The sequence below is a fragment of the Sorex araneus genome, chromosome 3 (genome assembly GCF_027595985.1).
Source record: "Sorex araneus isolate mSorAra2 chromosome 3, mSorAra2.pri, whole genome shotgun sequence".
Lineage (NCBI taxonomy): Eukaryota > Metazoa > Chordata > Mammalia > Eulipotyphla > Soricidae > Sorex > Sorex araneus.
The window spans coordinates 49311238-49336483 of NC_073304.1; the positions used below are offsets into that span (position 1 = coordinate 49311238).

The following is a 25246-nucleotide window of genomic DNA, read 5'->3' on the forward strand; positions in this document are numbered from 1 at the left end:
ATAAAGAGTTGAGTGTATCGATCTTGTCAGACTACCATAGCACATCTCCAAAGACTGGGGGGCTTAAACAGCAGAAATGAATTCTTCACAGTTCTGGAGATGAAGTCTGAGATCAGGCGTCATCAGGGCTGGTTTTGGTGAGGTCTCTTTTTTTGGTTTATAGATGGCTGCTCTCTCACATTGTTCTCACATGTTTTCATCTCTCTCTGGAGAAGTGGGGTCAGAAGGGAAGGGGGGAGGGAAAAGAGAAGAGGAGTGGGGCTGGAGAGATAGCACAGCGGGTAGGACGTTTGCCTTGTACGCGGCTGACCCGGGTTCAAATCCCAGCATCCCATATGGTCCCCTGAGCATGGCCAGGGGTGGTTCCTGAGTGCAGAGCCAGGAGTAACCCCTGTGCATCGCCAGGTGTGACCCAAAAAGCAAAAAAAAAAAAAAAAGAGAGAAGAGGAGTGAGGGAGAAAGGCAAGAAATTTACCTAGAATAAGGGTTAGTTCTTCACTTTGAAGAAGTAAGGAGATGAAAATTAGAGTGTGGTAAGCCGGCCTCACATGCTAGGGGAAAATGCAGAGAAGGGAACACCAAGTAAAGGGTCCTGGGAGGACCTGTGCAGGTTGGGAGCTGCCAAAAACAGACTAGACTGAACACGATGGCCACTCAATACCTCTGTTGCAAACCACAACACCCAAAAAGAGAGAGAACAAAAAGGGAAACAGAGGCTGGGTGGAGAGGGGAATGGGGTGGGTGATGGCGGGAGGGATACTGGGAACATTGGTGGTGAAGAATGGGCACTGGTGGAGGGATGGGTACCCGATTATTGTATGACTGAAATGCAAACATGGAAGTTTGTAAGTAACAGTACTTCACGCTAATTCACTAATAAATTTTTTTTTAAAGAGAAAGAAAAAAGAAAATTAGAATGTGGTAAGAGTTAAATTATTCTGGAAATAGGGTGACAGACTAGTGAACCCTGGCAGGGTAAAGCTAAAACTTACGCAGATATTAATCACAAAATAAAATTTATGGGAAAACACAATCATCTAAGATTAGCAGTCTTCTAGTCATTAAAACAAACCTGGGACTCGAGAAATAATATAAGGGTGAAAGTGCTTACGTTACATATAAGTAACTCCAGTTTTGATCCCCAGTGCCAACATATCGGCCCCTGAGCATTGCCAGTTGTAGCCCCTGAGCACCACTGGATATAGCCTTAAACCCTTTCCTCCAGAATAATAAAGTAAGCTTTAACTACAGTATGTGTTAAATGTAGAAGACCTCTGGAGCCTAGCCACAGCCATGCTTAAGGCCCCTCTCTACACTTTCAGACGAGCCTCATGCATGAAGGTACTGGCAGAGGAACCCAGGTGTGTGGGACCTGGGGCTGAGACCTCCAAGCCTGCTCGGATTGGGACTGGGCCTCTTCTGCCCAGATTTCCCATTTTCCAGTAGCTAAACAGTTACACCCAGGGACTGCTCCCGGCGCCATGTAATCCCACCAATGGCCCACACCCAGAGAGTTAAAACCAAGCTCCCAGAGGCGCGTGGCTGCAAAGCGGCTATGTGACATCTTATAGCCTAGTTCTCTCTCTGGAAGAACCTGGCTAGCTACCAAGAGTTTCCTGCCCACATGAGAGAGCCTCACAAACTCCCCATGGTGTATTCATATGCCAAAACCAGTAACAATGATGGGTCTCATTCCCCTGACTTTGAAAGAGCCTCCAATGCAGCATCGTTGGGAAGGACAAGTAAAGAGAGGCTTCTAAAATCTCAGGACCGCTTGAGAAATTCGACGATCAATGGGATGGTGATGATGTGTTAAATGTACGTCAAATAAATGTTTCTTAAGTATCCTCAATTCGCAGAGTATGTATTGATCAGAAAAGTGAAATTGGTTGATGGGTATGTTATAGTTGAAATGGAGCAAAATTGTTCAACTATGTTTTTGTGAAGCAATCTGGGTGTGTGGTAATTACTCCTAGATAAGATGGGAGAAGCTGTGTGAAATAGAGAAGGTAAACCAGTGGGAACCAAGTACACCAAGTGTGCTTCGTGCCTTGCAACAAGGAGTCAGGAAGGTCCATTCTAGGCATTAGTGAAATAGAGAAATATCATGTGTGTGTGTGTGTGTGTGTGTGTGTGTGTGTGTCTTACAAGTGTCCTTGTCAGTTCAGCCATTTCATCTCTAAAGTACAAAGTTTAAGGTGACACCCTCTTGCATGTCACTTCTCTAAGTGTCTACGTGCCACTTAGCACAATGACTTATTTTGCTGATGCTTTTATTTTATTATTTCTCTTTTAAAAGGAATTTTTTAAATTTTTTTGAAAAACTTTTTAATTTTTTTGAAAGTAGTATTTGTGCCCTTGTTGCTTTTCCCTCAGTCAAATCACCATTGTCTCATTGCTGCAGGGAGAGAGTATTCGTTGTCAGTATGTTGTGACATGTGCAGGACTTTACTCAGACCGGATTTCGGAGTTGAGTGGTTGCAATCCGGATCCTCAAATTGTCCCATTCCGGGGAGATTACCTGCTCTTGAAGCCAGAAAAATGCTATCTTGTGAAAGGAAATATTTACCCGGTCAGTAATGTTGCTTCTGCTTTCTTACCCTTCTCAGGATGGTTTTGGGTGAAAAAGGGGATGAAACAAAGATGTGGGGGGATGGGGGGTGTGAGGGGGTGGGGGAGGAACCATTAGTTGGAGAATTCTGAAAAACTTTATATAAGTAACCTGTTTCTCTTAAGGTTAAAGTCCTAAATCTTTATTCCAATATCATAATCATTAAGTTCTAATTAGTTGGACAATGGCATGTCTCCAGAAAATAAGTATGAAAAGAATACCATGGGAAAGAATTGTCAAGAAAGAATCTGATTCTGCCTCCTCTTTGGTGGAAGAAGCATTCAAAGAGAACTATTCTCTGTAGGAACTTAATTTTTTTTCTCAATTCATTATCTGGAGGTGCAAAAAAGGCGATGTTGGTCACTCTGGTTCCGTTAGTGTGAAAGACAGATGGAATCTAATCATTTTTAAATGATTAAATATTATCGCTTATTTGATTCTTTTTTGTGATTTTTTTTTAATTGAATCACCATGTGAAAAGTTACAAAGTTTTCAGGTTTAAGTCTCAGTTATACAATGCTCGAACACCCTCTTTTTGTGATTTTTAAAATTTTTCTTAAAGCACCATGATTTACAGAATTACTCATAGTTGAATTTTTGACAGGATTTTGCAGCACCAATCCCACCACCAGTGTCAACTTCCCCCCACTAATGTTCTCAGGTTTCCTCCTCAGCCCACCTCTCTCCAGCCTGCCCTCTTGACAGGCACCTTTCTAAGTTTGGTTGCTAAAGTTTGGGTCTCTTGATTTCAGTCTTGCTGACTCTGGTGTGGATATTTGGCACTATCATTTTTTTTTTGGTCACACCTGGCGATGCATAAGGGTTACTCCTCGCTCTGTACTCAGGGACCATATGGGATGCTGGGAATTGAACCCGGGTTGGCTGCATGCAAGGCAAATGCCCTACCCACTATTCTATCGCTCCAGCCTCCAGCTCTATCATTCTTTGTACCCTCTTTGTACACACCATCTTTTTACCCTAATTCCCTGACCTGGCCCTTGCTGCTTCTTATCTGTGCCTTCTCTTCCCTTCCACACTTTCTGAAAGATAGAACTCTTTATTTAGTTTTTAAACTTTTTAATTGAATCCCTGTGAGATAGACCCTTACAAAGCTGTTCATTATTGGATTTCAGTCATACGGTATTCCAACACCCATCCCTCCACTAGTGTACATTTCCCAGCACCACTGTCCCCAGGTTCCCTCCCATCACTTCCCACCCCCCACCCTAAGACTGCTTCAGTGGCAGGCACTTCTCTCTCTCTCTCTCTCTCTCTCTCTCTCTCTCTCTCTCTCTCTCTCTTTCTCTCTCTCTCTTCCCCCCTCGCTCCCTCTCTCCTTCCCCCTCTCCCCCTCTCTCCTCCTCTCTCTCCTTCTTCCTCTCCCTCCCCCTTCCCCCCTTTGGGCATTGTGGTTTGCAATATTGATACTGAAAGTTTATCAAGAATGTCCCTTTACCTCCTTTTAACTCTCAGATATTGTCCAGCATGATCAATCCCAGCTATTATTTTCATACTGGTCTCTTGCTTATCTAAATGAAGAGTTTTCCTTCTCTCAGAAGCTGCTAGTTTAACCAGATATGGTTGCCACTATTCATCTATTTAATGTTTTTTGACTTTGCTAAAACATCAGCTTCAACCTAATACATTGCACTCAATAGGCATCTTTGCTGATTGAATATTCACATGCTTCTCTGTGGCAGCTCAGATTGTTTTTGCTAACCACATACATCACTGATGGGGGGAATTTACAGGGGGCGGACACAGAATAACCTGAAAAAAGATAACGGTTCTTTCTTTCTTAAAATTTCTTTTCTTGGTTTTGTTTTCTCCAGAAAGAGCGATGAATTGAACAGTGTCCATTAGTGTCGATAGCACTGTTTCCTCTGTGAGATTTCTTAGCAAAAATATGGAAATGCTGAGCTGAGTACAGACCAAACACAATGCACATTTGAAACAGAGGAAGAAAGTATTTTTACATTCCCAGTTGAATGTTTCCATCAATGATGCAGTGCATATAATTTTTTGCTGTGTAAAATCCGTAGGTCCCAGATAGCCGATTTCCTTTCCTAGGAGTTCACTTCACTCCAAAGATGGATGGCAGTATTTGGCTAGGACCTAATGCAGTTCTTGCCTTTAAAAGAGAGGGCTACAAACCCTTTGACTTCAGTGCCAGAGATGTTATGGATGCAGTCATAAAGAGGTAAAGACTTTATTTGTTCTAGAAAAATATTTCATGTGCTTATATATATTTTTTAATTTAAATTTTATTGAATCACCATGTGGAGGGTTACATAGTTCTCAGGATTATGTCAGTTATACAATACTCAAACACCCTTCCCTTCACCTGTGCCCATATTCCATCACCAACCACCCCATTATACCTCCCGCCCCCTCCCGCCCCCCCAGTCCCCGCCCTTGTAAGTGATAAGTTTCACTTCATTTATGCTTTATCTTGGTTACATTCTATGTTTCAACACATAACTCACTATTGTTGCTAGGGTTTCCCCCCAAAAAGGAAAAGACAGTCCCACTGTCAAGGAAGCATTTGATGGCTCTCCATTGCTGAGAATGTAGAGATATTAAGTCCCGCTGTTTGTTACATAACTTTTCTATTTTTTTCCCCCCTCGTCCCGCGCCACCGAGATCACGCCTGTTTAGTAATCACCACGCTGCCTGACAAAGGGAAAACAAACCAAAAAAGATGGTTATTTCCCGTCATCAGCCGGTGTGGGGCTCTGGCTTAGTTGATAGTCTGGTAGAATGTCTGCAAACAGTTTCTGGAACCAAAAGTAATATGCTGGTATCGGCCCCGGCTCGAGATTCCACCAGCGTCCCGCTGTTCCAAGTACATAATAATTTATTCCCTTGTATCCCATTCCCACACCACCAGGTCCGTGTCAGCTTAATGGACATCATACTATGGTTAACGCTATGCCGCGTTTCTTCCCGAGAAAGAAGGATATTTCTTCTCAGCCGGCGTGGGGATATGGCTTAGTTCAGTCTATAGAGATGGCTACCACTTTGGTAGCCTTCAATATTTCAGCACAAGATTTACTATTCTTGTTAGGATTTCCCACCAAAGTCCGACCCGTTAAAAAGGAACCATTTCATATTGGTGATGATTAAATGACAATAGGTTGCGCGGCCATGGCAGCGTCCTCGCGGCTTTGAATTTCTGTATAAAGTCCAGGGAAAGTACAGCCAGAAATTACACGTCGCTACAAACTTTAACCCTATTATGGTCCCCCCAAAGTCAAACCCATTACAAAGAAACCATTTCATATTGCTGATGATTAGATGACATTAGGCTGCCGCGGCCGTGCGGTTTTGGGTTTCTATATAAAGTCCAGGGAAAATTCTGCCTAAAATTCTATCGCTACAATCTTTTACCCTTCAACAAAAAACTCAGTACTATTGTTTGGAGTTTCCCCCCACAGTAAGCCCTGCCAAAAAGGAACATTTACACGTTGCTGACAATCAAGAGATATTAGGTCGCGCGGCTTTAGATTTCTATATGAAGTCCAGGGAAAATTCTTTTGTTAATTACATCACTCGCTGGCAGCGCCTGGGCCAGAAGCTCCAAGCACACAGTTTGGAGGCATTTTGGGGGCGCCACTCGTGTCCAAAGTGGTTCAGTTGCCTCCGGGGTCGATCTCGCGCGGGGCCGGAAAGGAGCGTCCCCACATGGCTCTGTGCTTAAATGCCGGCCGGCACAGGGCGGATCCGGAAGTCCCGCCCCATCGGCTTTCCCGGACTTCCTGCATAGTCTAAAAACCAGCTATTGCCTCGCTGCGTTCAAAAAGAAAGAGTTGAGAGAGAAAAGACCATACCCCGCCGGCAGCGCCTGGGCCAGAAGCTCCGAGCACACAGTTTGGAGGCATTTTGGGGGCGCCGCTCGTGTCCAAAGTGGTTCAGTTGCCTCTGGGGTCGATCTCGCGCGGGGCTGGAAAGCTCATGTGCTTATATTTTTAACGTAGGAAATTTAAACTTAATATTCTGCTTATTGGTTAAATCCATGTATTTGTCATTGATATGTTGATTTATTCATTAGTCTAAAGTAAGAGCTAAGGGGGCCAGAAAGAGTGCAGCAAGTAGGGTGCTAGTCTTACACACAACTGACCCGGTTTCAATCCCCAGCATCCCATATGGTCTCCTGAGCACTGTCATGAGTAATTCCTGAGCGCAGAGCCTGAGGTAACTCCTCATCATCTCCAAGTGTGGCAAAAACCAAAAACAACAAAAAGTAAACGCTTAACTGTTTTAACTATCTCCAGAAAGTTCTTATGCGCGAGCATATCTTGGTTGAAATAGAATGAAGATCAGGGCCAGGGAGATAGTACAACAGATATGGTGCTTACCTTGGATGTAGCCACCTGAGATTGATCCCTGACATCCCATATGGTCTTCTGAGCACCACCATAAGTGATCCCTGAGTGCAGAGGGACCCTTGAGTACTGCTGTATGTGGTCTCCAAACTAATAATAATAAAATAATAATAAGATGACAGTTGGAGCAAAGGAGATGGTCCATAGAACTGGAGTGCTCCACATTGCTGACAGAGCCCCCTGTTCTATCCCCAGCACTGCACATTACCCTGAGAACTACACTGGGAGTTTTCAGCACATTACTCTGAAAACCCCTGGGTGTGATGACCCCCCCCCCGGACCCCCCACTCCCAAAAAGGAAATCCAAAAAAGAGCAGGATCAGTGTACAAGCCTTGCAACCAAGAGTGACCAGTGGCCATCTCAGCGACAACAAAAGAAAGGGAAAGGGAGATAAGTCAAATCATAAATCTCTATTTTCAAAGAAGGAACAAGACCAAAGGCCAGTTCTGTATCTGACACATTTAAGACTGGTTTTATTAACCTTTTAGTTATTTTTTTTTTTAAAGAAATATTTTATTGAACCACCGTGAAAACAAAAAAATACAAGGCTTTCAGGTTTAAGTCACAGTCAAATACTGATTAAATCACCATCCCTTCACCAGTGCACCCGTTCCACCACCAAGAACCCCAATACATCCCCCTCCCACCCCTCCCCCCATCTAAGTAGCTGATGATATTCCCATTATTCTCTCTATATATTGAGTACATTTCATATTTCCATACAGAACTCACTATTGTTGATTGGAAATTTTCCCCAACAATCAGGCCTGCTGAATAAGCATCATCTAATAATTTCTCTTCCTTGGCAAAGGTGAAGACTTTGAGTCCGCGCGGCCGCAATAGCGGCCGCGCGGTTTTGGGTTTCTAATATTTTAGCTCAGTTCACAGTCAAAATGGATGGCTGCAAGAGTCTGCTCTGGTGCCAAAATGGGTTAGGAGACCTCAGGATCACAGTCAGTAGGCGGGAGGCTCTGCTTCTCGTGCCGCGGCTCTTGGTTCATCTCTGGGCGGAAGGCGCGCCGGGAACACCTCCCCTCCCAGGATCACCTACAAGACCTTTTAGTTATTTTTACTTTTAAAGGTTTCTCTCAAAAAATCAGTAGATGACTTACTTCGATTAGATCGTTTTAAGCTGGTCACCATCATTTTGTAACCCCTGGGAGACATTGCTGATAACCAAAGTTGTTTCCTCTTATGGAAAATGAACAGTGCTATTTTGTTGGCCTACGATGCATATTTGTAACTCAGGAGGTATTTTACTGGTCCTTTCACAAGTGTTGCTCTCAAGAGGGCTTCACATCAAAATCACCAGAAAGCTTTTAGAGCCATAATTGGGTTTCACCGTCCACAGATCTGGAAACAGAAGGTGTAGGATAGGCCTTCCGACATGTGTTCTTGTAAAAAGGCTTAGGCTTTGCAGTTATATATTTAAAAATCCCTACTAAGACATGTTACCTTTTCCTGAGGGAAGGAAGTAGAGAGAGATAGCTTGAAGCTCATCAAGCTTTTAGCACAGGAGGCCTGGGTTAATTCTCGACACTGTATTCGCATCCCCTGAGCTCCTAAGCATCATAACATGTGGCCCCATGAAACCAAGAAAAGATATAGTAGCTGTGGTACTTGTTTAATGCCCTAATTTTAAAGCTCTGTAAAATTCAAAGCCTGTTACAAAACAAACACATTAGGCTTAACCTGTAACAACATCTCTTAGTAATCTCTTGTATAAGGACTTCATGGCTCCATGGTGAGATACAAAAATTTTCACTAGCTTTCTTCTAAGAAAGCATTTTATGATCATTCTATTAGCAAATTCTTGATAACAAACAATATAAAATTAATTATTGAGGGCCTGCTGTGGGAGCAGGCTTCAGGAAAATGTTGAGAAAATTGGAGACAGTGGTGGAGGGAAGGTGTAATGGTGGTGGGTTTGGTTTTGGAATATTGAATGCCTGTAACAAATCATCATGAATGACTTTGTAAACCCACAGTGTTTGTATCAAGTGTAAGGGGGAAATTTACATATGTAGGCCTTACCTATTCCATGTAAACTCCAAAATATATTAACACAGAATTGCTTTAAAAGTGGAAATAAAAAAATTTGAAGCCTTTTAGATATGTTGGAAATATGTAACATTTGCATTAGAAAGTCTTGCTGTTGGGAGGTTTATTTTTTGTTTTGTTTTTATAAAACCCCACTTTATTTGGTAGGTATTCCTTTGATAAAGTTTCTTTTTATAATATGACCAAAAGTTTATGTTAACCAAAAGTTGATTTTTCTAATTTTGTCTAGATTTCTGGGATGCTGCATCTGAAAGAAACTCTTAATAGTTATAAAGGTATTTTGTAGTACAAAAGATGTTCATTTTCTTGTTACGATGTTTTTCTTTTTCTTCTTCAGTGGCTTGATGAAATTGGTGTCCCAGCACTTCTCCTATGGCATAAATGAAATGTATAAGGCTTGTTTTCTCAGTGCAACAGTGAAGCAACTTCAAAAGTTCATCCCTGAAATTGCTCTCAGTGATATTGTAAGGTAGGGAAAAGCCATGCTGGTCCTAAATGCAGCCATGCCCTGGTGAACTTGGGAGAAAAATTTGACTGGGCAGTGAGTCCTCAGTACACTTTAAAAATCACCTGAATGTGGGGCTGCTCACAATGTGGGGCTTCAGTGAGCTGTCGAGTGCCCGTTGCCCTGTGTGTTTGGGGCATGCCTGCTTCAGGACCCTTCATGCTTGAGCTGATACACTTCAATTATCTAGACCAGTGTTTCTCAGCTGGGAACCATATGGCTCCCTGTGGGATATTCCAAGGGAGGCACAGGGAGAGATGGTTCAAAGAGGGGAACATGGCACAAGACAAGGGAGCCAACCATAGGATGTGAAGAGGATCACAGGAAGGAAATAGGTTGGAAGGGGACCACGGTTGGGAAAAAAAGGTGAGAAACACTGAGCTAGACTACCATAGCCATTACACTGAAAGTCATTGTTGCTGTATATTGTGAGGTCACCTTCACCTTTTTGTCTAACTGTCATTCGTATAGCCAGAGGTCCTGGGATGTACCTTAGTGGTAGAGTGTGATTTACATGTATGAGACCTTGGGTTTGATTCCTGGTACCCCCTCAAAAAAATTTTTTTTTCTGAAATTTAAATTTAAAAAAAATCTCTCTGGCCATTAACTCTTGTGACATAATATCTTTCGATGTTAATTCTATATACGATCATCAGTTACCAGCTTAATCTAATAGAAGCTAAACTTGGCAAGACATTGTGTTTTGAATCATTCTTAATACCTTTGGAAACACTTTCCGATACCTGGAATATTTGGGAGGAGTTCCAAGGATCAGACCCAGGGCCTCATACATGCAAGGCATGCGTTGCAGATCCCTACCTGGCCTCCTTCTTTGCTTTCTCTGTATTTCTTTTATTCTTTCTTGTCCCCTGCTCCACTCAGAATCAAACAGAAGGGCAGAAGTGGGAAGTAACATAGTAACAGTCTAGTCCTTGATGATGGACATAGATCAAAGGAAAGGTAACTTTTAAAATATTTTTTCTTGGGGCTGGAGGAATAGCACAGCGGGTAGGGCGTTTGCCTTGCATGCGGCCAACCCGGGTTCGATTCCCAGCATCCCATATGGTCCCCTGAGCATCGCCAGGGATGATTCCTGAGTGCAGAGCCAGGAGTAACCCCTGTGCATCGCCGGGTGTGACCCAAAAAGCAAAAAAAAAAATAATAATAATTTTTAAAATAAAAGTCATTTTGGACTTGGCCTGTATTATTTTAAATGCATCCAAGTCTATTTTATTTTCTCTTGTTAATATTTTGGGGCGTGTTTGCCTTGTTTTTCCCCTGAACAAGCCATTCCTTCTTTAGGTCCAATCAACACTGTACTTTATTTATTTTTTTCCTCCCACCCCAGCTCCCCAGCACTGTACTTTAATGTACATTTACTCTTTCTGCCTTAATCTATCCCTCCATTAATCCCTAGGGACTAAGTGTCTGTCTCTTCAATAACAGCTGCTGAAACTTGCCTGGTATAAAATGTCAGTTGTCTTGACAGTGTATCTGGGAAGAGAACATAACCATGTCAGCTGTCTCCCCTAGGGGACCGTCCTGGTCTGAATCTGACTAATGTATTATTATCAGAGTAACCTCTATGGATCCTTAGAAAGACTCTGAAAACCCAGCTAGCGCTTTTACTGGTAATGCTCTCACTCTTCTGCTCACATTCTGAAATGGAAGGGACAAAAATATCTAGGCCTTGTTTCCTTTCACTTGCCTATAAATAAAAGCTTTTATGTTTTCAGTGGTGTACTTTAGCAGGCTTATTATGTATTATACCTGAAAACAGATTGGTCAAATCTGGTTTCTGTTACTGCTATTAATATTCCTTGAAAAACACACTAAGTGGGCATAGCGAGCTCTCTGTATAAATGGATTATGTGAGCTCACTCTCCAGATACACTTATCAGTTTTTTCATAGAGGGCTGACTGTTGGATTTCATAAGATAGTACTTAACTGGGATTTGTGAGTTTGAGTGATTGTAAGGGTGCGAATTCAGTTATCAGTGTTAATACTTTGTAGTAGAAGTAGACCCACAGTACTGTAGGCAGATGCACTTGAGAATAAGTTCAGCCTAACTGCAGATGATTTTTCTTGGAGCTAGAGAAGCTGAAATCACTCGGCAGTTGCTTTCTCTTTCCTGGATTCTTACAGCTGTCGATGTAGGAAATGATCAGTAACAGAAAGAAAGAGGCAGAATACCTTTTGATATCATTTATACGTGTTAAATAATGCTTCCCTCATTTTTTCAAATTGATTTTTATAATGAAGTCATTTGGGGGGATTATAGAGTAAATTATCAGGCAAATGTTTTCATCATGAATGATAACTATATCATGTTATGTGAAATACTGAGGAGCAAGACAAATACATATATTAAATAATGGTTTTCCATTGCATCACACATGCGATGAAAAACCGAGCAAGTGTGTGAGTGATGAACACCCAATTTAGGAAATAGTTACTTACCTCTGGGAAGAAACAAGAATAGATCCATGGAGCCCCGTGAGGGTGGGGGCTTTATTAGTTATGCTTTCTCTATTCTTTTTCATTGTTTTGGGACCACCACTGGCAGTACTCCAGGCTGACTCCTGCTCCTGTCTCCTGCTTGGGATCACTCCTTGTGGGCTTGTGGAGCCATATGGGGGTGCCAGGGATCAAACCCAGGTTGGTCGTGTGCAAGGCAAATACCCTACCCACTGTACTCTCACTCAAGCCCCAGGAATGCTTTATTCTTAAACTATTCTGTTTTTGAAAAGAGGGTGGAGGGATTAATTACACTATTCTTGGTGCCATGGTGTATACCTAAAATACTAAATAAAAATAAAATCAGGACACTTTCCCATAGTTAGAAGCACAAGCCTCGCCTTGCTTCATTCAACTTGCAGCCTAGTAAAACCATAGGTGCTCTGTTGTTAATATTGAGTCAGCGAATTAAACAGTACTGTATCATGAAAGAGGACCAGGGCAATTTTTTGTGCCACACCCAGTGGTGCTGAGGGCTTACTCCGGACTTTTTTCTCAGGGATTACTCTTGTCAGGCGCAGGGACTATATGAGGTGCCAGACATTGAACCCAGGTTGGCTGCGTGGGAACCAAGCACAACCCACTGTACTATCTCTTCAGTCCCCAAAACAGCACTTTTAGTGGCTTGTTTTTCCCAAGATGAAGTCTTTAAACTGCAGAGCTCATGAAAGGCCATTCATCCTTGACTTTTCATTGCCTCGCCACAGCATATTGGGCAAGAAATTCCTGATGAGTGGCTAGATAGTACAGGAGGTAAGTAACTTGTTTTGCATGTGACCGACCTGGGTTTGATTCCCGGAATGCCATGGGTGATTCCTAAATGCAGAACCAGGAGTAACCCCTGAGCATTGCCTCTCCTCCCAAAAAAAATAACACAAAAAGAAGTTACTGATGAACATTAGACTGTCATATCACTTGTATCACTATCCCATTGCTCACCAATTTGCTCCATCGGGCACCAGTAATGTCTCCATTCATCCCCGTCACATGCTAGTGTAGCCCAATGGCGTCTGCTTGCTCCAGGAACACAAAGAGTATCAATATAAAGTAATATAAAGTTATATTACAATATATAACTATTATATATTAAAATTTAATACACATATGTTTATAATATAGAATATAATAAAGATTAATAAAAAGTTATACTTTTAAAATTATTGAATTAATTAGGTGTACAAATTTTTCATTGTTAAATGAGTCTAAGATTCTTAATTTTAGCTCTAATATCCTTTGATTTATTCTTGATTAATTTTGACATGGTAGTCTAATGGCTGTGTGTCTCTGTTCGCCATGTTAGTATGTAAAAGACTGTAGATGTCCGCCATATGTACCAAGATATCCTCATTTTTTTCAAATTGGTTTTAAAGATGACTTCTCTGAAGGATTATAGAATAAATTATCAGGCCAAATTTTTTCATCATGAGTGATAACTATATCATGTCAGTGTGAAATGCAGAGGAGCAAGACAAATAATCCCTGCAATAAAGGTGATCTAGATCAGGATTTCTCAGTTTTGCATTTTGGATTTTGGGGACCAGATAATTAATTATACTGGGAGGCTGTCCAGTTATTGCAGGATGTTTTATAACTTTCCTGGCTTCTACCAACTAGGGGCCAGCAATATTTCTCTGGTTATGGTGTGACAACCAGTAGTAGTACTGGACGTTGCCAGATGTCCTCTAGGGGGCAAAATCTCCCTTTGTCGAGAGATACTAGTGTAGAGAATTTGGTAACTACCGTAAAACACCAAGACAATCTGAGTAAAACATAATCTAAATATTTTGAAATACATATGTGTGTGTATATATACATATATATGTCTGGGTATGTAATATGACAGTAGGGCACTCTAGCAAAAAAACAAAGGAATTTGAAATCCTAAACGAAATGTGCTGATAGCCTGAAAAGATGAGGAAGATGCTCGTATGAAGTGCTGGGGGTCTAACCAAAGTTACCTATATGCAAAACTAGGCAGATTAGGAAACAATACAATTAGAATTTCTAGAAATGAAAAATACGGTTATTGAAATGTAGATTCAAATCACTGACTTTGGTGTTCTGCCTTTGACTGATCACATGGTTCTGTGAGCACCATGGGGATCCATCCTCCAGCAGCTAGCCAGAGTATAACACCCCTAACTCCAGATACATGTGTACTTAGGCAAATACTCATTGAAGAGAGATGATATTGGGTCCGTTTTAGTTAAAATACAGTTTAAGACAAAATATTTGCTAGAGATATGAGGGTCGCTATAAAGTTGTTACATAATTGTAATTAATAGAACTATAAAATATAGAGTATGAAAGTGCAAGCCGAACAAATCCCCAGTTGTGATAGATTTGGCCACATTTGTTTGTGCTCAGGACTTTTTCCTGTCTCTGTGCTCAGAGATCACTCTTGGCTGGGCTCAGAAGACCATGTTTGGTGCCACATCAGGTTGGTTGACTGAACGCAAGGCAAGCGTCTTACTTACTATCCAATCTCTCTTGCTCCAGTTGTGATGGGTAATTTTAAGACAAGTCTATTGATAGAAGATGAACAAGCAAATAAATATTAGGAAATTTTCAAAGGCACAGGTCAGGCACTTGGTTTAATGACTGTATTGAAATGGTGATTTAGGACTTCCCCATTCCCATTGTAGACTTTTTTTTTCTTTTTGGGTTACACCTAGTGATGCACAGGGGTTACTCCTGGCTCTGTACTCAGGAATCACTCCTGGCGGTGCTCAGGAGACCATATGGGATGCTGGGAATCAAACTTAGGTAGGCTGTGTGCAAGGCAAACACCCTACTCGCTGTGCTATTGCTCCAGTCTAACTTTTCATATTTTTTAAGACCACAAAAAACCTAAGGCTCAAAATGTTCTATGCCCTAAACAAAGTTCTCAACAAAATTCAGAAATTGGGCAGAGAAAAATACATGTTCTCATGAAATTAGGTTGAAAATTAATGACAAAAATATACTTCCCTGGGGCTGGAGCAATAGCACAGTGAGTAGGGCGTTTGCCTTGCACTCAGCCCAGGGGTTCAATTCCCAGCATCTGATACAGTCCCCTCCGCACTGCCAGGAGTGATTCCTGAGTGCAGAACCAGGAGTAACCCCTGATCATTGCTGTGTGTGACCCCCAAAATAGACCCCCCCAAAATTACACTTTCCTGCTGTTTTAGAATTTGGATTGTTTTATTTCCCCTATACCATCACTCCCAATTTAAATATGTTCATGTGAACAACTAATTTTTAGATTTAACATTAGTTTTTATGATGAGTTATAATACTAAAACAGTATTGTAACTTTTATAATTGTTCTATAATTGCTCCGAATTGTTCTATTCGAAGCTTGTGAAAAAAGTTTCATGTAGATTGTCAAAGCTGTTTTATAGACGACAGAATTTTGTCTGCTACAGAACAGTAAAGCAATAAGAGCACTTCACTGGTGAATGCAAGTCATTATTCCTTATTCACCTGTTGTTTCTAGACGTATTTAAAGGTTTCAGATGTATGTTCCTATTAAATTTAGCTGTAGATAATAATTGCAAATTATAAATGACACTAAGAATTAAATTCAGCTGAATTTATACAGATTAAATTTGCACGACTTGTTTCTAGCCTTAGAGGGCAGTGTGATAGTACAGTGGACAGGGTGCTTGTCTGTCAGTGACCTACCCTGGTTCGATCCTGGGTACCCAATATGGCCCCCTGAGTCTGCCAGGAGGTACCTGATCCATACTACGTATGGCCCCCAAACAAACAGACAAAGTTTCTAGCTTTAGGGGCCAGAGAGATAGTATAGTGAGTACAGATGTATAGAGCATGCCTTGCATGTGGCTAACCTGGGTTCAGTTGCTCACATTCTCTATAGTCCCCTGGGCCCAGAGCTCAGTAAGCCCTGAGTACAGCTACCTGTCCCCCAAAATAAAAAATAAAAAGTTTGTGGCCTAATCAAACACCAAAAAATGACAAATAGAGTGTGTGAGAAAGGAGGAGGGAGGGGAGAGAGGGTAGGGAGGGGGGTATGCAACCTTAAGCCTACTTCTACAACATACAAGGTATAAGTGCACATGGAAGGGGATGGAGGGTGGTTTTGGAATATAGTATAAGGGCTTACTCTCAAGATATTTGTCTTACCCCAACTTTAGAAATAAAAATTTAGATTAAATTGCAGGGCTGGCGCTATAGTACAAAAGGGCATTTGCCTTGCATGTAGCTGAGCCCAGTTCGATTCCCAGCATCCCATATGGTCCCTCAAGCACTGCCAGGAGTAGTTCCGGAGTGCAGAGCCAGGAGTAACCCCTGAGCACTGCCAGGTGTGACCCAAAAAGCAAAAAAAAAAAAAAAGTGTTTAGATTAAATTGCAAGCAGATATGTTGGGAGAGGATGCTGCTGTGTAATCATGAGAAAACATTTTCTGAAGTTTTGTGAAGTGAGTAATTTGGTAATTTGAGCAGTACATGTTAAATAGATAGTTAAATAGATACTTTTGGCTGTGAACTAAAGTGAGGACCTTGAAAAATGATATGTTACTTTGAGTGTTTAGGCTATAGCTTTGGAACACTTGGAGTATAGGGAAATAAGTATAGATATTTAAAATGTTAAACAATCATAAATCCATCTGCTTAGGAGTCAGGTGAATGCACTAAAAGCAAAACAAAACCACCTCTGTATAATATCAGTGGCTGTTCATGGCATTATGCACCCCAGACACCTTGGCCTTCTGCCAAATCGTAGGGCAAGAAACACTCATAGATGCTGTCTATAGCAATAGCAGCATTTTCCAAGCAGGAGCGAAAAATTTTCTCTAAGAAGGAGCAAAAATTCTGGCTTCAGATAACTACAAAATGGCCAACATACTGGCTAATACACCCACATGTATTTTACCCTAAAATTTTAACACAGTTCCTTTCATCATTTTGTGCCTTAATTATATCTGATTCTTATTCTAAAATCTTACAACTCAGAAGTTTCCTGTTTAACAGATTCCCAGCAAGCTTCTATATCACAGAGACTTAACCTTTCCTTCCCTTCCCCTCTAACCCCCTCTCACCTCTCCTTCCTCCCACCCTTTCCCGCCCCTCCCCTCCCCTCCTTTTTCTTTTTCCAAAATAGTTTTGTGAAAAGACATTTAATTAGAGAAGTGTGAGAGGAGAGAAAGAGAGGACTATGCATTCAAGAGAGAACACGGGAGAGTGGGCGAGTGATAGTAGAGTGTAGGATGCTTTCCTGGCATGGAGTGGACCTGTGTTTGAGCCCTGGCACGACATAAGGCCCCCTGAAATGGCCAGGAGTGATCCCTGAGAACAGAGCCAGGAAGAAGCCTAAACACCACTAAGAAGGGCCCCCAAACAAACAAAAAAAGACAAATAGAAAGAGTGTGTGAGAGAGGAGGAGGGAGGGGGAGAGAGGGGTTGAGGGGGCATGCAACCTATTCCTTTTCTTTACAGACTTTTACAATTGTAATTCTGATTTACCTGTCTACAAATGCAAGGGTAGCTGTATAACTAACTACAGGCAAATTACCAATCTCTTTGTTGTTTATGTAAACAGACAGCCTCTTAGACTGGTTAAGTATGAAACCAGAGAATTTCTTTCATAAAGTACATGGTAAATAATAACTGTTATTATTATTGATTCTCACTGAGCTCAGGATCTTAGAGGGCAGTGCTCTCATATTGTTCTTAATATCATCTTCAAATATTTAACTCCGAATAAAAAATACTTGTTTCCTGGTTTCTTGAGTATTTGTGATGTGTATAAGGTAACTGTTTTCAAACTGGGTTTCCTCCAATAGTTTCAGAAAACATTTGATATATAAATTTTAATTTTTTTTCTTTTTGGGTCTCACCCAGCGATGCTCAGGGGTTACTTCTGGCTTTGCACTCAGGAATTGCTCCTGGCAGTGCTTGGGGGACCATATGGGATGCCAGGGATCGAACCCGGGTCGGCCGCGTGCAAGGCAAACGCCCTACCCGCTGTGCTATCGCTCCGGCCCAATTTTAATTATTTTAAAAACGAAAAACTTTAATCTGTAAATTTAAGTCTTATAAAACAAAAGTTTAAGAAGTCAAGGCTCTTGCCATAGTAACCTGTTGCCATTTATTCTTTTTTTGTGCTTTTCCTGTCATCTCCTTCTGTTTGATTCATTGGAGATGATCCTGATATTGAAGACTAAACTGTTGGGGGAAAAAATGACAAAACAAGAACTTGTTATTTGCAAATTTTTTTTTCTGTAAATGTTAATAGTGTATGATCAAAACAAAAAATAGGATTCTGTAGCAGATACTGGAGTGCAGCAGACACGATCCCTATCATTGATTTGTATCAATCAGGAGAGCCTCATTATTCCCATGAATTTTTTTAAATAATAAATTTTACACTAAATTTAAATGTAAAATTACTTACTCTAAGTAAATGTAAGCTTACTTGCTACCTTTGGAAAGGACAGGTATTTATAACACACAGCGTTTGTGGATGCATGAGAGAAGTACTTACTGCACTGTTCTGTGGAAGGCATTATGCTCTAGACTAAGGATATGAGTCTTACCAACTACAACTCACAGTCTCTGGCTAACCACAAACCTATTGGACTTTCACATAATTGTGTTATTTAAGGAAATAAAGACATGATTGTTTTCAGAATACTTTGAAACTACTTGTCCCGTCTCTTTCAGTCAGTTGACTCCTACTCCTTTACTTTTTAGAGGTCCAGCTGGAGTACGAGCCCAAGCCTTGGATAAAGATGGAAATCTAGTAGAAGATTTTATATTTGATGGAGGAGTTGGGGATATTGGAAATCGCATTCTTCATGTGAGAAATGCACCTTCTCCTGCTGCTACTTCTTCCCTTGCAATTTCTGGAATGATCGCAGATGAAGTACAACTGAGATTTAAATTGTAAATAATGAAAAGAGTTAGGTATGCAGTCTAATCTCTATACTCTGAAAGTAGGACGTATTCATTGCATCTTTTTTTTTAAGTTTACGATCTTACGCTATGAATGTAAACATTACTTCTTTGTGAGTAGTTGTTGCCTATTCTTCAGCATTCTGTGGTTTAGAAACTAAATGAACTTAGAAATAGAAGTTTCTCAGAGAAGTTTTCAAATCTTGACAGTTACATACAGAACTCAGTAATTAAGGGGGTGGAGTGATAGGATAGTGCTAGGATGTTTACCTTTCATGCCTGGTCAACCTAACTTTGATCCTCTGCATCCCACGTGGTTCCTTGAGCATGGCCAGGAGTGATCTCTGAGCACTGCTAGATATGCCCCCCAAACCAAAAACAAGCAAACAAACAAACAAAAGAACTCTGTAAAAACTATTCACTTCATATTTCTGTTCCTTAATTATATCGAGGTTCTTAAACTTTGCCTGAGATCACTAATTATTCATGTCTTTTTGGTATTTTAGGAAATACCAAATCCTGCAATTTTTTCTTGGGGTCATTGGGTAAGAGTTTGAGTCGTACCTGACAGTACTCAGAGGCTGTTACTGATTGGTGCTCTAGGGAACTGACAATGTCAGGATTCAAACCCAGGTCTTTCACATGGGAAGCATGCACTCTAACTTTTCAAGCTCTTTCTTAGGCTCCGGGATCCTTTTTATGAAAAAAAAAATTTTTTCATTTTTGGGAAATAACCTGAAACATTCACTTTTGTAAGCCACAGAAGTGCCCTAAATTCATACGTGTCTTTTTGGGGGGTGGGGTGGGGGTCATATCCAGTGGTGCTCAGGCTAACTCCTGGCTTTGCACTTAGGGATCACTCCTTGTAGTGCTCAGAGGCCTGGAATAGAACAAGGATTGGAATGCAAGACAAGACCCTTACCCAACTGTGCTGTCTCTGCAGCCCCTTTGTGAATTTTTTAACTTGATGTCCAACGTATGTGTTATGTATGCCCAATGTATGTGTTATCTGTTGAACTGATTCTTGTAATTCTGAAATAGAATTGGAAAAATGGAAATATGAGTGGAAAACAGCAGCCTACTGATTGTGAAACTTTTATTATTGAACCACCATCTAACCAAGACATTTTCATTTATTTCTTACATGTACTCTTTGAGGATTAATCTTCTATTTGAGGGTTTTTATTTTTGTTTGTTTTTTTAGGGATGAGTTGAAATGTGCATTTGGCTGATAGAAAAAACTTTTCTGTTTTTTTCCTTTTCATTCTAAGTCTCGATGATCACATTGATTGAGCTACCTCATCCATTAACCTAAAGGCCACTCTTTCCCAATTCATATTAAAAAGAAGCACTGGCAGGTAAATTTGTTAGGTGATTATTTGATTGGATGAACATCTTGCAAATGTTCAGAAACTGCACAAACTTGAAGAACCAGGCCCTTGTGATTCTTCATAACAACTGATTACTCCAGGAAATATGACACACAAGGCTTTTTTTATTCCATTACAAGACTGTCAAGAAAAATATTACAATTCTCAAATTTATCAGCAGTAAGATTGCATGTACACTAAGATGTGAAAGACAGAAATTATAAAAATATCTGGCCTTATTAAAGCAGTCCTCATTCTCTCTGTGTCTGTGCCTGTCCCCTTCCCCCCGCCAATGTGTAAGTGACAAAAATTATTTAAAATGTTTTGAATGTGTAGTTACTCTCTTTGTAAAACATTTTAGATTTGCCAGTAGGTTTTTCTTATTCTGTGTATTTCTGAAAGAGAAGGAAATTTTATTAGTAAAATTATTTTAATGAACTTTCTTGGTATTATGAACATAATTTTAATTTTTATTTAAAAAAATCTTCAATTTTTTTTGGGGGGGTCATAACTTGGCAATGCTCAGGAGTTACTCCAGGCTTTGCACTCAGGAATCACTCCTGGTGGTGCTCAGGGGACCATATGGGATGCTGGGAATTGAACCTGGGTCGGCCGCGTGCAAGGCAAACACCCTATCCCCTGTGCTATCGCTCCAGCCTCTCAAATATTTCTTTTGTGTGTAAACATGAACTATTGTAAGTTTAGTAAGTAGCCAATCTATAACTAAAAGTAACAACAAAACTGGGCAGGGAGATAATGCCAGGGGTAGAGCATATACTTGGCATGCAGCAAGGCCCTGAGATTGATTTCTGCTACCACATTGCTCCCTAGTCTTGTGGGACCCTTGTGATCCTGGGCCTCAAAAACTGCCATGTCTTTCCTCTGTAAAAACAAAAACAACCAAACAACTTTTATTTCTGTGTAATATTAAAAATAAGGTAGAAGGGTCCAGAGCTATAGTATGGCAGGTCAGGTGTTTGCCTTGCATACGACAGACCTGTGTTTGAACCGGGCACCCCATATGCTTCCCCAAGCACCACCAGGAGTGATTCCTGAGTGCAGAGCAAGGAGTAAGCCTGGAACATTGCCGTGTGGGAAAAAAAAAAAGGAGTGTAAATTAGATTTTAAGTAAAAAGTTGAGCACTTTTCTACTTCCTAAAATGGGAATTCCTTGGTACTAGAGAGATAGTACAGCGGTTAAAGCCTTGCACCCTGATATGATCCTCTCACCACATACAGACCCCAAGCATTGCCAGGAATGACTTTAAGCAATGAACCAGGAATAAGCCCTGAGGATTGCTGAGTGTGGCTCAAATGCCTCCCTTTTCTCCCAAATGGCTTTCTGTTTGGTACTAGTGACACTGTCTGCTGAGCTCAGTGCTGTCTTCAGACAGTGGTGCTCCAGGGAATCTGATTTCTGTTTCTAGCAGCATGTATGTAAGTATAAATACCAGAGTTTTTGTGGGGACAGGGCACAATATTTAATCAGTCTTTTGGATTTCCATAAAATAAAGTTCCTCTTAGAGAATATTTTGGAAGGAGCAGGTCAGGCTTCTGGGTCTGAGACTCATAAGTGTTATTAGCGCAGATGTTCCTCTCTGAGTACCTGCTCCAGTCTCTTCCTGGCAGGTGGACTGTGAGAAGACCACAACAGTCAGAGAAGACTGCAGCAATCAACCATGAAACTGAGTTGACAACGACACTTACTCTTTCCTGTGACATTGCTTTGACTGGCAGCACTTGTAGCTTGAAATAATTTGAGGAAGCGGGACAGAGTAAATGGGAGAAATGTTGAATAAGTTCTTTGTGATCATAGTGACTATCAAAAATAGCATTAATTTTTTATGACTCAAATTTATGACTGAATTCTTTGTTACATATACATATATCCTCTTATAGTATCATTTTAATCAGAATGCATTTTTTAACACTTGAAGGGGATGTTTATAATGATGTTGGAAATTTTTTGTTTGAAATAGCATGATATTGGGGCTGGAGCGATAGCACAGCTGGTAGGGCATTTGCCTTGCACATGGTCAATCCAGGTTTGATTCCCAGCATCCCATATGGTCCCCCTTGGCACCGCCAGGAGTAATTCCAGAGTACAGAGCCAGGAGTAACCCCTGTGCATCACCGGGTGTGACTCCCTCCCCCCAAAAAAAACAGCAAAGAAATAACATGATATTTTGAACAGCTTCAACATTTTTATCAATTTGAAAGTTCACAAGTTATACAGTAATGTGTTCCTCACTACTCTAGCATTCTGGTACTTAATCTGGAGAAAACAAAATTGTCAATATCTTTTATGATCTCAGAAATAGTCATATATATGTATATATATATCACTGTCACTGTCATCCGTTGCTCCTCAATTTGCTCGAGCGGGCACCAGTAACGTCTCCATTGTGAGACTTGCTGTTACTGTCTTTGGCATATTGGATATGCCACGGATAGCTTGCCGGGCTCTGCTGTGCGGGCGGGATACTCTTGGTAGCTTGCTGGGCTCTCCGAGAGGGGTGGAGGAATCAAACCCGGGTCGACCGCGTGTAAGGAAAACACCCTACCCACTTTGCTATCGCTCCATAAAAATATACGTATATTTTTATGTATATACATAAAAAATAGAATACCTTTATTTTTAATACACATGGTAGCATACTATATACCCTGCATTTCTTACTTTGCAGTGTCTTTTAGAAAATGTTACAAAATATCCTGGTTATTATTTTGAATTTTGTTTTTTGAAGGTCATACCCAGTGGTGCTCAAGACTTAGTTCTGGTTCTGTGCTCAGGGACCACTCTGGCAGGGTGAACTCAGTCAACCATATGTGATGCTGGCGATTAAACTGGTCAGTGGGCAAGGCAAGCAAGCAAGGGAAATGCTCTGTTGGCTATACCATAATCTCCAGCCCCTAGTCTGTTTATTTTTAAGTGACATTATTGGTTTCGTTCTGGATTTATTATTATTTATTGAACTAGTCCTCTATTCTACTGAGCTATTTGAATTGTTTATTTATGGATTCTCTGGGGGTATTGTTTTTGCTGTAATTGCAAAGTTTTACTATAAGAAATTTGCTACTTCAGGGCAAATAGTACAGCAGGTAGAGCCCTTGCCTTGCATGCGGCCAATGTGAGTTCGATTCCCAGCACCCTGTATGGTCCTCTGAACACTGCCAGGAGTAATTCTTTTTTTTTTAATGATAATGAAATATTTAATGAAATATAGGAGGACTTCTATTCCAGAGTAAGTAAAGAATTCTTAAATAAAAGACCCAAGAGGGGGTGGTGAGATTCTTTCTTTCTTTCTCTCTTTCTCTCTCTCTTCCTCTCTTTCTTTCCCTTTCTTTCTTTCTTTCTTTCTTTCTTTCTTTCTTTCTTTCTTTCTTTCTTTCTTTCTTTCTTTCTTTCTTTCTTCCTTCCTTCCTTCCTTCCTTCCTTCCTTCCTTCTTTCTTTCTTTCTTTCTTTCTTTCTTTCTTTCTTTCTTTCTTTCTTTCTTTCTTTCTTTCTTTCTTTCTTTCTTTCTTTCTTTCTTTCTTTCATAAATTTTATTCAATCACTGTGAGATAGTTACAAGCTTTTATGTTTGGTTTACAATCACACAATGATCCAACACCCATCCCTCCACCAGTGCACATTTCCTACCACCAATATCCCTGGTATACCCCCCCTTTCCCATATTCCCCCTGCCTCCATGGCAGACAATATTCCCTATACTCTCTCACTACTTTTGGGCATTATGGCTTACAATACAGACACTGAGAGGTCTTCATGTTTGGTCCATTATCTACTTTCGGCACACATTTCCCATCCCGACTGATTCCTCCAGCCATCATTTTCTTAGTGATCCCTTCTCTATTCCATCTGCCTTCTCCCCTCCGCTCATGAAGCAGGCTTCTAGCTATGGGGAAATCCTCCTGGCCCTTGTATCTACTGTCCTTGGGTGTCAGCCTCATGTGATGTTATTCTATATGCCACAAATGAGTGCAGTCCTATGTCTGTCCCTCCCTTTCTGACTCATTTCACTTAGCATGATACTCTCCATGTCTATTCATTTATAAGCAAATTTCATGACTTCATCTCTGCTAACAGCTGAGTATTCCATTGTGTAGATGTACCAAAGATTCTTTAACCAGTCATCTATTCTAGGGCAATTGGGTTGTTTCCAGATTTTGACTATTGTGAACAGTGCTGCAATGAACATATAGGTACAGATATCATTTCTACTGTGCTTTTTTGCATCTTCAGAATATATTACCAGAAGTGGTACTGTGGGGTCATGTGGAAGCTCAATTTCTAGTTTTTGAAGGATTGTCCATATTGTTTTCCAGAAAGGCTGGACCAGTCGGCATTTCCAGTGAAAGAGCGTCCCTTTTTCCCCACATCCACGCCAGCACTGGTTGCTTTTATTCCTTTGAATGTGTGCCAGTCTCTGTGGTGTGAGATGATATCTCATTGTTGTTTTGATTTGCATCTCCCTGATGTCTAACAATGTGGCACATTTTTTCATGTGCCTTTTGGCCTTTTGTATTTCTTTTTTGAGGAAACTTCTGTTCATTTCTTCTCCCCATTTTTTGATGAAGTTGGAGTTTTTTTTTTTTATACAATTCTGCTAGTGTCTTGTATATCCTGGATATTAATTTATCAGATGGGTGTTGGGTAAATATTCTTTCCCATTCTGTGGGCTCTTTCTGTATTTTGGTCACTGTTTATTTTGAAGTGCAGAAGCTTCTTAGTTTGATGTAGTCCCATTTGTTCATATTTGCTTCCGCTTGCGTGGTCAGTGCTGTTTCATCCTTAAAGATGCTTTTAGCTTCAATGTCATGGAGAGTTCTGCCTACATTTTCCTCTACGTACCTTATAGATTCATGTCTGATACTGAGGTCTTTAATCCACT

At 40.8% G+C, this 25246-nt stretch overlaps 1 protein-coding gene across 1 annotated transcript in view; it reads left to right on the forward strand.

Annotated features, from left to right (window-relative positions):
• Nucleotides 1-20788, forward strand: part of L2HGDH (L-2-hydroxyglutarate dehydrogenase) — a 45447-nt gene extending 24659 nt beyond the window's left edge. Inside the window, exons 7-10 of the mRNA XM_004602007.3 lie at nucleotides 2405-2572; nucleotides 4654-4811; nucleotides 9396-9527; nucleotides 18780-20788. Coding sequence (XP_004602064.2) covers nucleotides 2405-2572; nucleotides 4654-4811; nucleotides 9396-9527; nucleotides 18780-18975 — 654 coding nt within the window. The 3' untranslated portion in view covers nucleotides 18976-20788. The remainder of the gene's footprint in view (nucleotides 1-2404; nucleotides 2573-4653; nucleotides 4812-9395; nucleotides 9528-18779) is intronic.
• The last annotated feature ends 4458 nt before the right edge of the window (nucleotides 20789-25246 follow it).